We start from the raw sequence: 13,490 nt of genomic DNA, 5'->3' as shown, positions 1-13,490 counted from the left end.
TTTTTAAAACTTGCACAATTTTGAAAGTAGCATTCACTCCCAAAAAACTCATCCCCTTCCCTCTGTGCTCCCTCAAAAGCCACGCCCCCTCACTTACATGCACAAACGCCGCATTGTGTGGAAACTAAGTCGTCTCATGTCTTATTCAGCGGTAAATAAACTCACAGTATAAACTCTGTCATCTGTGACACACTTTGAGTGTTGGCTAGTGCACACAAGGTGTAGAGAAGGGGTTAGGGTTAGAGTTGAGCAGGGAGACAGGGAGGCGTCTGATTGGTTCATCAAATTGGTACCTCGTGGCAGACATTAGTCAAAGTTTTTACAGACTTACAACTGATACAGATGATGGATTTTCTTCGTTCCTTTTTCAGAGCACATTAATTATTTATTTCTGTCAGGGGCCATCAGAGAAGTTCATTCAAATGGGTGGCATGTGAAACGCAAAATTGGGGTCATTATTTTGAAATTTTGAAAATAAAATTATGCCATACTTCCTGTTCGGTTTTGACAAAAAATCATTTAAGGATGGTTAAAGTTCAGTTTATATTTAGTTATCATTTTAGTGATGTTTCAATTTTAATGGAGGGTGCAAAACTGACATTGCATTAAGATGAAATTTGAATGTTGATACATTATCATTAACAAAGGATGATTTAACCTGGTGTCAAGGAGTGGCATATGAGTGGCATATGCCGGCACATGAGCCACTCATATGTTACTCGTGCCCTGGCATATGCCGCGGCATATGAGTGGACCAGACCCGCATATACCCGCATAGGTCACCTTGGATGGTAGTGACTTGTTGTGGACCCGTTAGATCACAATGAAAACTCGGTGAGATCAACAATGCTTTTCTCTTAGCCATTCTAGCACTGTCCTGTCATTGGGTCCTCCTCCCTCTCAACTAGCCTGCTACATGGACTGACATGACATTTGGCAACTATGTGTTCAATTATCTTGCAGATTTTTCTGTTTCCAAGCTTTTTTTCTTTCGCACCACAAAGAGGTTGACGTTTGTAGTTCTACATAAAATGTCTCCAAATTGTAGACAGCTGCACTGTTATACCGTTTTGAACCTTACATGTTACCTAGCCAGCATGAGTCTAAAGAGATTTGGTGAACAATGTGACTTGGAATGTTCTCAGCATATTTGTCTGGCACGCTAATGTCCATTTAGGACTAAAATAAATTATAAGTTGTGCATTCATTAGGACTCCTGGTCAAAGAAGCTACCGAATCTGTAGATTAATCAAACCCTGACATTCACATTATCGGCAGACACTACATGCCGTTATTAATTAAATGAACATACAATGTGTTCATTTCTAATTAGCAAATGTTAGCATGCTGATGCTTAAAAGCTCTATATGCGATTTTTTGATCCAGCAGATGGCGCCCTTGAGCACCAGCATAAAACCAAAACAACTTGTGCTGCATTGTTGAGAGGATATACTTGATTTCTATTACATTTAAGTGTGAAAAATCACATATAAAGCCTTTAACTAAGATGGTGAACCTGCCTGTTTGAGACAGTTCACCTGAAAATGCTAACTTGCTGATGTTACGAACATGTTGCATTTCTGTTAGCATGCCAATGTTAGCATTTAGTTCAAAGCACTGCAGTGCCAGAGATAGCTAGATGTTGAATTTGATGGCAAATATTTTAATTCTCCCATGATGAAAAAATATATCAGAAGCTGTTTATCTTGGCTGGCAGGCAGCCCCTTTTTCACATCCAGCATGCAAAGCAAGCAAGTGTGCTTGTGATTTAGTGCCTTACTGATGTGACACCACATAATAACCACTTAATAAATCTTTGCAGACTTCCAGATCAGCACATTTGTTTTAAGAGTCTTTGAAGGTTTCAATTACTGATAGTTATGACTGATATATAGCAACATGCATGAAGATGAGTCAGTCATTCCTGTATGGTTCACTTGTGGCTCATCATTAAATAAAGTCGGTATTTCACATTCCATACAAGAATGGAGGATAACATGCAGGGAGACAATCATGGACTACGAGCAAAATCCTCCTCATTGAGCTTACTTTCTACAGTAGAGGGACAAATTTTAAACAAGATGCCACAGTCCTCTGGTCTCCCTTTGATTAAATCATTATGTCCTGCATGGTGCAGAGTTTCACACTTGGCACTTTGTTTTTTCCCCCCAACTCATTAAGGTTCAAGAGCACTTGTGTTTTACCTTTTGATCCATGCCATTTTTCTCTTATTTTCTGAATTAGTCCCTTGTTCATGGATTGACCGCATCATTTTTATTCTGTCTTCTGTGCCTTGAATGAGGTCAACCACCAGACTCCCTCGCTCTGCTCTCTGGTCCCCTCCATCGCAGTGCTCCAGCAGCCAAACCACAAGCCTCAATTACCCAGCATTCCTTTGTGAAGACGAGAGAAGGTTTTGTGTAGCGCACTATGAAATTAACATTCATAACAAACCTCACAAACCACACAACCATCTCAGAGACTGCACAGTTGCAGAATTTGACCATTGAGAAAGGCAGAGCTTCTATTGCAATCGTATTCCTCCAGGCTTCTGTTTTTAAACAAAGGGCAAGAATGACTTTTGAAAACACCAGCATCGATCCACTAAGCCAAAAGCAAAAACTAAATATTTAGTATACTTGAATTAAAGACTTAAATATGTCTTGGAATTTCTTTGTCATATGTTTCAATTAAAAAAACACTCTCTAAATTCCAAAATAAACAGACCACTTTTTTTTATCAGCTTAAAGTAAAATCAAAAATAAGAAGTAACAAAGTAAAAAAGGTTCAAACAGGCTAACTGATATCCAGACAGCTGCTAGCAGTAAGCTATTGGTGGCACTACTTCCCTTTCCTGCTAGACTAAATAAAACATGTTCATATAAAAGTTACTTGTTATAAAACTGAAAATGTTTCACCTGTTCATGACAAAAAATAAAAGTGTTAAATGTTTTGTTTTCTGTGACAAATATACTAAGACAGATTCATAATGCATAGACATGGATTTTAATGTAGGCTATGTTTCACTTACAAATCCTTTCCAAGTACAAGTCAGACCATCTTTAGTATTGTCACTTTTCAACAACCCATGATGCATTGCATTTGTGTATACATTATGTACTGTTGTAGCCTGTAACAGCATTTTTTAAAGGCAAAATATTTATTGTACATTGTCATTTTGTACAACACATCTTATCACAAACGGTTAAGTGTCTACAAGGGGTTAATGAGGGATCAAAGAAACCTTCATGTGGTTTTCTGCTATAGATCATGTTCTGTTAATTCCATGAATGAAATGTACGGGTTGTAATTATGATCATTTTAAACACAAAAGCTGAAGCAATTCATCCAAACAACCTGTCAGGGCAAGCTCAGTATAACCTCCCTTTTAACCATGCTGGTGATGAGTGGTGAGGTAATGTGATACTACTTCGTTATATTTTCATCACCTGTGTCATTGCACTGGAATTCTTTCCAGCTTTATTGCCTAATCCGAGCGTTCAATTTTAAAAAACCATTCACTGCACTCTATTATATAAACTATCTTAAATGTTTTAGCCTCAAACACATTTTTCTTTTTGGGCTCTTTTGGAATTGAGCATGCTGAAAGAGGGAGCTGGATGATGTTTAACACTTTGTATATTTATACTTTAAAGATTAATTATCATCAGTACGCCAAGGTACATGAGCTTAATCAGTGTGACAATGTTTGTGGCAATGTTTCAAATTAGCACAGGGATTTATTAATAAACACTAGATTAATCATTATTTTGTCAGTCAGATGACATTAATAAAACCAGGGCCTAATTTCCCTGCTTTCCTGTGCCTTTCTGTCTGTCACATAACTTCATCAGGTAAAGACACTTCACACTAAACAGCCAAAAAAACTCACTTTTAAATACGCTTTACAGTTTGAAACCACCAGTTGCTATACTTCCCAAATACACCACAATACCAATGCAATAGAAATGCAGATTTCAAAGCAGCACATTGATTTTTCTGTAACCTGCTGTCATGCTATTACAGCTTCGCTTGCCCCTTACTCGTCTGTGCGACTAACTTTTGAACAGTTTTGAGCTCGTTGAAGAGTAAACTCCCTTTAACTAGCATTAATCTCGTGACAAATTGTGACATCATCACAATTTGTGTACACACTCTTCAATGCTGGTCGTGTGGATCGCAAACTTCAAGTCGCATCAGATGTCTGCACTCGTGTTTCTGAGGGCCTTTTTAAAGAAACTGTCGGACAGGATGGAGTAGTGATCAGAGGATGGATGAAGATCTTAGCATCATGTTTACTGCGGACTCTCATGTACTGACTTCCTGACAGAGGATTTAAAGTAATAAGCTCCTCTGCATCAAATACTCCCCACTGTTTTTCCTCTGAACGATTTAGATTCTTCATACAATCCAATAAAAGAAATCAAATGACTGAATGCATTTGTAGATTCATATTTTTTTCTTTTTTTAAAGATTTGGATAAATGACACATGGCAATAGAGTGCATACTCTTCATACAAACAGACATTAAAAGCACTGATGGATGTGGAGTGGAGCGATTCCATCTGATGCATTTTCACATTCTTTAATCCATTTCCTTCTAAACAGGCAATGCATGAAACACGTCATTTGAAAGAAAAAAAAAGGGATTGTAGTGACGGCATGATTACAGTATATGGTGGCAGATGCATAAACTTAATCTCTTTTTTGCATTTAAAAAACTATTTTTTTTACTAACTTTGTCTCTCCTTAAAGATGGCTGAGCACACAGATCAAGGTTTGCAAATGCTTGTTTTTTTTTTGGTACAAAATGTACGGTGTCATTTGGTTGAAATAGGTAAACAAGGGTGATGACAATTTTATTCAATAAAACAAAACATGAGGCTTCTGGTAAAGCTCCACAGAAGCAGTTTAAATGTATCATCATTGCTGCGCTCATGTCATGATCAAATATGAGGTTTTCATTTGGGTTTATAGATTAAAAACAGCAAACACTTGACCTTAAGGGCAGTGTGCTTAATGTGCGCAGGACTCCCTTCAGAGATAACAGTACTTAACTTTGACACAGAGCATAAAACTGCATCTTACAGCTGAAAATGTAAAACATACATAACATGAAGTTGAAGCAAACTATGTTGAAAATATTTCTGAAAATTGACAGAAAAAATAAAACCCCATCACAATATATATATTTATCCCAAAGGCACCTTAGACAAAGATATATCCCTGTGCTCGAGTGGTTAAATGGATTTGGGATTTTTTTTTTTAAAGGAGAAGGGAGACAATCTTCCCCTCAAAAAGCCTATAACAACTGCATGGACACACTAGATCTCCACAATAAAAGGCTACATTAAAGGACTTCTCATTGCATAAACTCTTGAGTAACTGATTGTCTAAAAGCCGGACTTTTAGAAAGAACACAGTTCTGTCAAATAAAAAGATTTTACTCATCATTTGTTCATATCATTTCAATATGCATCTTATAAAAAATGCTCTTTGTCTTTCCACTTGAAAAAAAACTTTGTACACTACACTCACTCCTTTGTTTGCATCATTCTGCGATACTGCAGCTCCACAAAGGTGTAATGTTTGAAAGACAGAACATGATTAGGGGAAAATCTCTCCTCATGCAGATAATGTGTCAGGGTTTATACTCCAAAGTCTAGAAGTAGAAGGTTAAAAAGATGAAATATGTATGACAATTGAACAAACAAAGATATAGTTTGAAACAGCAATCATGAGTAAAAACAGAGTCCAACAAGTTCTGACCTGCTTCTGCAAAAACAATCCCCCTGACATGCTGGTGGAGGAGGTTATCTTCCCCTCCTTCCTTTGTAGCCTTTCCCTAAACTTCAACTCAACCCAAACTACCAGCCCAGTCAGTAAAAGTGATCCACTCCAGGTGCATCATCATTATCAAAATCATCATCATCATCAAGGCTCCCTCTTTCTCCTCCTTTCATCCCAAGTTATGTCTTCCTTCTCAGGCTGGACTGTCTAGCTCCCCCTGCAGACAAAAGGCTGGAACAACTGTATTCCTAACCAGATGAGGGGTGGGGGGTGGGGGAGGGGGGAGAGATGGTGCCTCCTGTTCCGCCGAGGGGTTAAAATTGGAAAGTTGCTGGGATTGATAAAACAGGTTAGTGAAGTGGGTGCACGGATCACACCCTGCTGGTCGGGTGGCAGTGGAAGGTGCAGCTGGACAGGTGGTCAGCTGCCCCGTCAAGGTTCTGCCCTCCTTCACAGCACTCTTCTGAAAAGAGAGGATGTACTCGTCACATCACAGCTGATTGTCTATATGTTAACCTTCATACTACTGTGTTATGAGGAAAAGAAATAACTCCTGTACCTGAATCTTGACCTGTCCCCAGCTGGAGACGCCTCATGTGACGAACCACTGCTGTTGCATTGAATGCTTGCTGCAAAGGAAAAGACAAAAATGCAATTAAGACTGTTGACTTAAAAGGACCAGCAGCAGCACTGAGCTATTGGGGGGTTAGAACCCCAATAGCTCAATCACTGTTAAACTCCAATGAGTACTGTTCTCAATAGTGAGCTCAAACAAGGCAGTACATCCAAAGGATGTGATTGTTTTTATTGTAGCTTAACTTTTCTTCAGATGCACTCAAAAAAAAGCCCATTATGCCATAAATCAAGCATATATAAGAAAATATAATTGCATCCAAGACAAACTACAAGTCTGACCTACCTTCCACTTGCTTTTAGCAAAATTCTTTTTGATCTGAGCACTGACTGACTCATGGATGTTCTTTTCCAGAGCAGTATCTCCAGCAATCCTGTCAAACAGAAGGGGGAGGAAACATACTGTAAGAGTGGACTAACCATAGACTGTGTATATCAAGATGAACTGAAACATCACTGAAACTGAAGTCAGACAACAGAAACCTTCTATGCAATGTGAGAGAATCATAATTGAGGAGTGTAAGAGCAGTACCAGGGGTGCTGCAGGGCCTGCTCACAGGTGTAACGTACAGTTGGGTCTTTCTGCATCAGGTGGACTATGAAGTCTTTAGCTAGAATGAAAAAAGAAGGATATGACAGTCAACATCACATCATCCCACTGTTGGAAAACAATGGTCTATTTATTTATGAATACCTAAGCTACAACATCAGTGTATGACTGGAAATTACATGAAAACTAATCACAAGGCGTATCTCATGTTACCAGAAAATACGCTGCTTGTCATTGTATAATTTGTTTTTAAAGTTGAAGCAATCCTTGCCCATAGCAAGGAAACAGGGACACAGGCCAAGAGTCAGGACAGGGGAAAATGAAATGTCAACATGCATCATTGTCTTGGCTTGTGGGGTGAACACCTGCGAGGTGACAGGTAGGGATCTGATAAAAATATTTACTGGAAACATTGAAATATCAGCTTCTCTTTGTGAGAAATAGCTGTACTCGCTCTGTAAACAAACTCTTGGGTAGGAGTTGGTCCGTGTCTTTTACTCATGACTAGCTGCAGGTGAGGAGCGTCTGCTAACAAACTCTGGCGGAGGACTTAATTGTTGGAGTTATTCCCGCTGGCTGGAGCGTTTTGGCGAGAGGGAAACTCAACTGTGGTTGAATGTCAATGAGCCTCCATGCTAACAGTCTTCTTCAAAGAGAAGATGCAGGAGAGATCTTATATTCAAGTAAAAATGTTTCAGTCATTGAATTATTTTTTACCGTCTGATGAAAGATTCTTTGTCTGAGGAGACAACACTTCAGCAAATGTAATCTCATTTGTGCTGAAGTGTCTCAAGGTCATTTTACGTCACACATTTTTATTTTTTCCCGCACATGTGTGGACAAAAGAGTCGTAAACACAGACAATCACAAGCTCTGGGATGTGAATGAAAGAATTACATAACCAACAACGGTATGGGCGCCAGGTTTAACTTTAACCATCTAAAAGGATTATACAGGGCCGACCCAGGACAGCTGCTAAGCTGACAGGATGTCTAATGACAGCTCTAAAAGCTTGGACAACAATAAGACACTTGAACATTTTAAGTTTTACCTGTGCCACTATGAGAAAAGGTACTGTACCTGAATCAGAGATATCATCCCAGTAGGGGGAATCAAACTCGTACTCAGCCTTCAGGATCTGTTCAAATAGTTTGGCATCATTCTCATCATAGAAAGGAGGGTAACCGCACAACCTGAGACGCACAGGAGAGAACAGGAAGTCATGTTTCCTCACAGTTGTACAGATAATGTTCTACCAAAAGCATTTCAGAAGTCTGGAAAAATTGAAAATCTCTATACAATGAATGTAAAACCAGTGAGTCTCACAAAGAATACTAACAGTATATAAGCTATGACGCCGATAGACCAACAGTCCACAGCTTTGCTGTAGGGTTTCTGGGCCAAAACTTCAGGGGCTGAAAGAACAAAACCAGGTAATACAGAGGTCACAAAAAAAATCTAATGATGTTTGACACACAACTGGACATGATGGTGCTTAAGTACTAAACAAATGTAAAACTAATCAGAGGCAGATTTTCTCATTAAACACAGTGTGGTAACTTTACCGACATATCCAGGTGTCCCACACGCTGTCGCCATCACACTGCCAGTGCCTTCAATTTTGGACAGACCGAAGTCGCTGATCATGATCTTGGAGTCTTCATCCATGCTGTAGTAGAGCAGGTTCTCTGGCTGCCAGGAAAAAAAAAAATCAAAACCAGACATGTTTACAAAGTAATGTCGTGCAAATCATGCTAAAACTAAAACACACAAACACTTCCACCCTCTCATGCAGCCACTGCTTATATCATAATGGGATCATATGGAGGTACCGAAGGGCATTACACTGAAGTCAACTTTTGTTTTCTGTTAGCAAAGCCAAACTCAGAGGGAAGATTACAGATAATAAGAAGAGATTTTCCAGTTAGGAAAATAAACAAGGATTTATGGATCAAGATGAACATTTTCAGGGATTTCCATTTGCACACTAACTCCTCTATCGTGTATGTGACCCTGAGCTGACCTTGAGGTCTCGGTGCACGATGCCCATGTCGTGGAGGTATTTGACGGCGTCCAGAATCTGCTGAATGAGCTTACTGGCATCTTTCTCTGTGTAGAAGCCCTTCTCTATGATTCGATCGAAGAGTTCCCCACCGGACACTCTGGATGAGAAAAGCAGAGATTTACTCAGTAAAGAAATACAAAGTTCATTATGGCGAGGACATAATTAAGATTAAGATTGAACTGAAATATGTGGAACTAATAAAAGAGCTTGCTGATTTGCCTATACAGCTTCAAATACAGCATGAGATGATGGTGGCATAGGAGGAGTAGTGAGAAAAAGTGTGAAAGGCACGGCGTAAACATATTATTCAGGGAAGTATTCATGAATAAAAAGAAGAAGAACTGACTGATGAGGAAGTTATATCACAGGGACTTTGTTCAAGGGTTAGGGACTCTGCTTGTTATTACACTAAGTAGCCACTAGATGGAGACCTCACTCTGTGTCTGTGTGAGCCTCCAGTATTAACCATGCACACACATTTAAGGAAAGCAGGATGGAAAGGTGGAGAGGGGAAAAGAAGACATGAAGGAAAAAGGGCAAATTTTAAACACAAAAATCAAGAATGCCTGAAGCCTGTTTGTGTATATATTCAAACATTGTTAAAGTAAAACAAACTTGACTAATGTTTGCTGCTTCCTTTACTTGGAAACAAATTACAAAAAGAGCTGAAACTTAATGAACTTCTCTCGTTGGATGCTTTTAAGAGGAAGTTAAATTACTTGTAGGCGGACACATCTGGCTGTAGATGTTCTTCCTGATGTGTTTGTGGATGATTTTTGATAAACATTTTGCTGTTCGGATTTGTTATTTGTGTCTTTTAATGTCTAATGTATTTTGTATTTGAAAGATTGGCTGCTTGTTGTCCGTGTGAAACTCTGTTATTGTTTTGCTGCCTGTCTTGGCCAGGACACTCTTGAAAAGGAGATTTTTTAATGTCAATGAGTTTCTTAAAAAAATAAAAATAATAATAATTTAAAAATAAAATAAAATAAATGTTGCCATGAATATTTAAATCCATTAATATGGTGAAGCACTTGGTTATGAATCAGTAGAAACACAAAACTTATGGCAAGGACACACAAAAACTATTTTAGAAACAACAACTTTCTCTGGAATCCAATAACTCAACTTTTGAAACACAAGATAAGAATCTCTCTCTCTCTCTCTCTCTCTCTCTCTCTCTCTCTCTCTCTCTCACAACCAACAACACAAGCCCACACATGTGAATACTCACAGTTGCATGATAAGGTAGAGGTGTGATTTACTTTCGAATATTTCTTCCAGAGAAACAATGTTGGCGTGTTTTATCCTGCGAACAAGCAGAGCAGACAGAAACAGTCACACAGTTGTTGTTTTTTTATTTACACATTAGATATCTCAAGATCTTCCTCATTAGGTTTGTTTCGGGACGGGTGGTGTGTGACCTCTGCCCTACAGTCACATCGTGTTTGTTCTCTGACAGGAGAGGAGGCTATGCTGTGTGGTGGCATGCAGCTCTGTAATTGGCTGCTCTTTGTGATCTGCTGCCCCCTGAGACCCGTGGGTGCAGTGACAGAGGTGTGAGAATGACTCACTACAACTAGATTGGTATTGTACCTCTCTGCCTGACCAGTGTGTACTGTCAGCGATCCAAGATATCGAGATCACCCAATTAAGTGGCCTTTAAGTATTTTTATATTTTACATTTTTAAATTCTATTTTATATATTGTAATAGCTTATACTGTATTGTTTAAGTTGTTGCTAGTTCAGCTTTATTTCCTTGTTAATTGTTTAGCACCAATGCACCAAGTCAAATTCCTTGTATGTTCAAAATGTACTTGGCAATAAACCCTGATTCTGATTCTAAAAAACTCCGTCTTATACACCTTCATTAACACGTACATATTGTATTTTATGTGTAAAATGGACAGTATAACAAACTGGGTGAAGGGTTACATCATCTTAAAAATGTAACACATGTCAACACGGCAAACCTCTTCTTATCACCGATGATAGTTTTTTACTTTCTCACCCAAATTGTAATGCATAATGAGAAATTCTTTTGAGTTTCTGTTGGACCTGTTTTCTTAGATTGTGTCTTTGAAAAACAAAAACAAACTCTCTGTTTTTGTAGTTATGTAGAATAAAGCATTTAGTGCTTTTTTAGAGACGAGACGATACGCCACTAACATGCATGCTAATGAGCAGCTAGTTAATAATTCATTTCTTTACCCCACAATATAAAAAGAATGACCAAAAACTACAGAGTAGATGGAAGTGTCATGTTGGTTTCAAACACCCTCTTTTAAAAACATATGAGGATTTAGTGCTGGTTTCCTTTTTTATGATGATTAATGTAGAGTGGCAAATTCAACCTCACCACCTTTTGGGTGTCCATTAAAAAAGTGTTTGTAGCCTTGATATTCTTCTAATTGGTTGTTCTAGATTAAAGTGTACTACTTTCAGACGGGGCTATTTAGACAAAGTTAAGTGCATTGTTTTAGTGTTGATACATTTGGCCTTCTTTGTTAAAAACAATAAAAAGCAAAGAACAAACAATAATACAAAACAAAAAGTGTTTTGAAGAAACACATTACTATATTTCTAAAAGGGAAAAAGAGAGCGGGAAATCTTTTTGCTTTGTTATCATACCAAAGCTCAGATATAAATCAGTAGCCAGCCCTAGATCCATGATGATGGTGGTGTGTGTGGTGAGTGTGTGGGTGTGAGATTGTCATCAAACAATAACACGCTCTTAACAGCTCTGATTCTCTCAGTTTAAAGTTCTCCTCTTGAATGCGCTTTAACATTGTTAAGTGCATTTTCTTTCTGATGGGCATTTGAAAAGCAGATATTGAAATGATTTAAAACGTTTATGTTTTATGTCTCCTGTATGACATCATGCAGTGTTTACATAGATATTTGTTTGCTAGCAGTCCTCGGGCCCGTTTCTGAAAGAAGGTTTTGTGTAAACTCTGAGTCAGTTAACCCTGAAATGAGGGAAACTCTGGGTATTCCGTTTCAGAAGAGGAGGTCACTCAAACCCGAGAAAGAGGGGTAACTCCAGCCCGTTTCAGAGGGAGAGGTTACTTTACCTCTGAGTCAGTTACTATGGTAACTGAGTCTGTCAACCTAACCTGTTCGGGAGCAGGTTTTCTTCAATGGACCCCGAGTTTCTCTCAGTCTCCTCCCTCTTTCAGAGCCAGAAACGCTGTTTCATTTCCTCATTCTTTCATTCAGTCCGTATCACGCCGTGTTAGTGAAGATTCACCGGTTGCCTGAATAAAAATCCAGGTTGTTTTATGATGATATGTTAGGATGGCAATAGCCTACTACAGTGTATAAAACAAACTATTTTATTGAACATGGCATGTCTCTAAGTCGGTATGAAGGGGCTGCATTACTCCGAAGGGAATTAGAGCCTAGGCTACATTAACGTCGGGAGATGTTAATTTAATTAGGGTTAATTTATAAACTAAACAGGATAAAGGTGAGAGGACATTTAGCCTATGTGTGTGAATACAGCTTTATGTTGAGGATAAATTTAATGCAGATTCAAATAAACTCTGAATTAAGTTAACTATAAATCTATATGAGCCTATTATGTTATTATATTTCATTTTGAGCTGTTTAAAAATCACTTTTCTTCTGCTGGATTGCATCTTAATGAAAATAAATTGTATAGGTTTAATAGCCTACCATTCCATCAGTTTTGACCTGCAATATTTTAATTCTGATTAAATATTAAATTAATAGACTTTACGTGCTGACGTGAGCAGCTGTTTTCTCTTACACCACTTTTCTCTCCTGTGTCGCTGCGCTGCAGCAGTTTTACGTTTTTTTTTCCTTCTTAAAACCTGTTCATATTCGCCGTAGCCTATGGCCACATGAAGATATTGATATATTTGGAGATGGTTAAAGTAGGAGGATCTCTTTTTTGTCTTCTGTTGCCATGGCGAATCATAGAATCGGGGCTCCATTCATGTTCGTTAGTTGTGTTCAGAGTTGATTTAACTAATTCAAATCAGCTGATCTAGAACCAAAAACTTAGAGTTTCCCATCTGAGAGTAAATCAACTCAGAGCTCATGGTTAGACTGAGGGTTTGTTGAACCTTCTTTCAGAAACGGGCCCCTCATCCTTCACTGCATACCATTGCATTCGTTGGTAAGTGACTGCCACTAAATGTTGCTCAGTGGAAAGCCGTACTTATTTCATATCAGTACCTGGAGTCCTGAACACACGCTGAAAGCATGTTCAAACATGTTTAGTAGACTTTAAAGGTAGACAAACAAAAATAACACAAAGCCAAACAAAACAAAGACAACACAAAACCAAAACCAAACAAAGACGATGCAAAGCTATTTGTCTGCGCTTCACCTGAGGTAACTGTGTCAGCCTGAGCTCATGCTAGATTATAGCAATGACTGTTTTGCAGCTTGTCACACAATGCATGGACACCTTCATTCATCTG

General features: G+C 38.5%; 1 protein-coding gene across 3 annotated transcripts in view; it reads right to left on the bottom strand.

The window, feature by feature from the left end:
• Nucleotides 1-2,983: 2,983 nt before the first annotated feature.
• The window catches only part of camk1b (calcium/calmodulin-dependent protein kinase Ib), a 36,413-nt gene continuing 25,906 nt past the window's right edge, over nucleotides 2,984-13,490 (bottom strand). For all 3 annotated transcript variants that reach the window (XM_020634314.3, XM_065954536.1, XM_065954535.1), the window contains 9 exons: nucleotides 10,273-10,347; nucleotides 8,997-9,135; nucleotides 8,539-8,665; nucleotides 8,313-8,388; nucleotides 8,054-8,166; nucleotides 6,956-7,034; nucleotides 6,710-6,797; nucleotides 6,350-6,419; nucleotides 2,984-6,253 (listed from right to left, as the gene is read on the bottom strand). In XM_020634314.3, the coding sequence (XP_020489970.1) occupies nucleotides 6,162-6,253; nucleotides 6,350-6,419; nucleotides 6,710-6,797; nucleotides 6,956-7,034; nucleotides 8,054-8,166; nucleotides 8,313-8,388; nucleotides 8,539-8,665; nucleotides 8,997-9,135; nucleotides 10,273-10,347 (859 nt within the window). In that variant the 3' untranslated portion in view covers nucleotides 2,984-6,161. The remainder of the gene's footprint in view (nucleotides 6,254-6,349; nucleotides 6,420-6,709; nucleotides 6,798-6,955; nucleotides 7,035-8,053; nucleotides 8,167-8,312; nucleotides 8,389-8,538; nucleotides 8,666-8,996; nucleotides 9,136-10,272; nucleotides 10,348-13,490) is intronic.

The sequence above is a fragment of the Labrus bergylta genome, chromosome 5 (assembly GCF_963930695.1).
Source record: "Labrus bergylta chromosome 5, fLabBer1.1, whole genome shotgun sequence".
Taxonomy (NCBI): Eukaryota; Metazoa; Chordata; class Actinopteri; order Labriformes; family Labridae; genus Labrus; species Labrus bergylta.
Note: the sequence above shows the minus strand (reverse complement) of the source record. Positions and strands in the feature narration are given on the sequence as shown.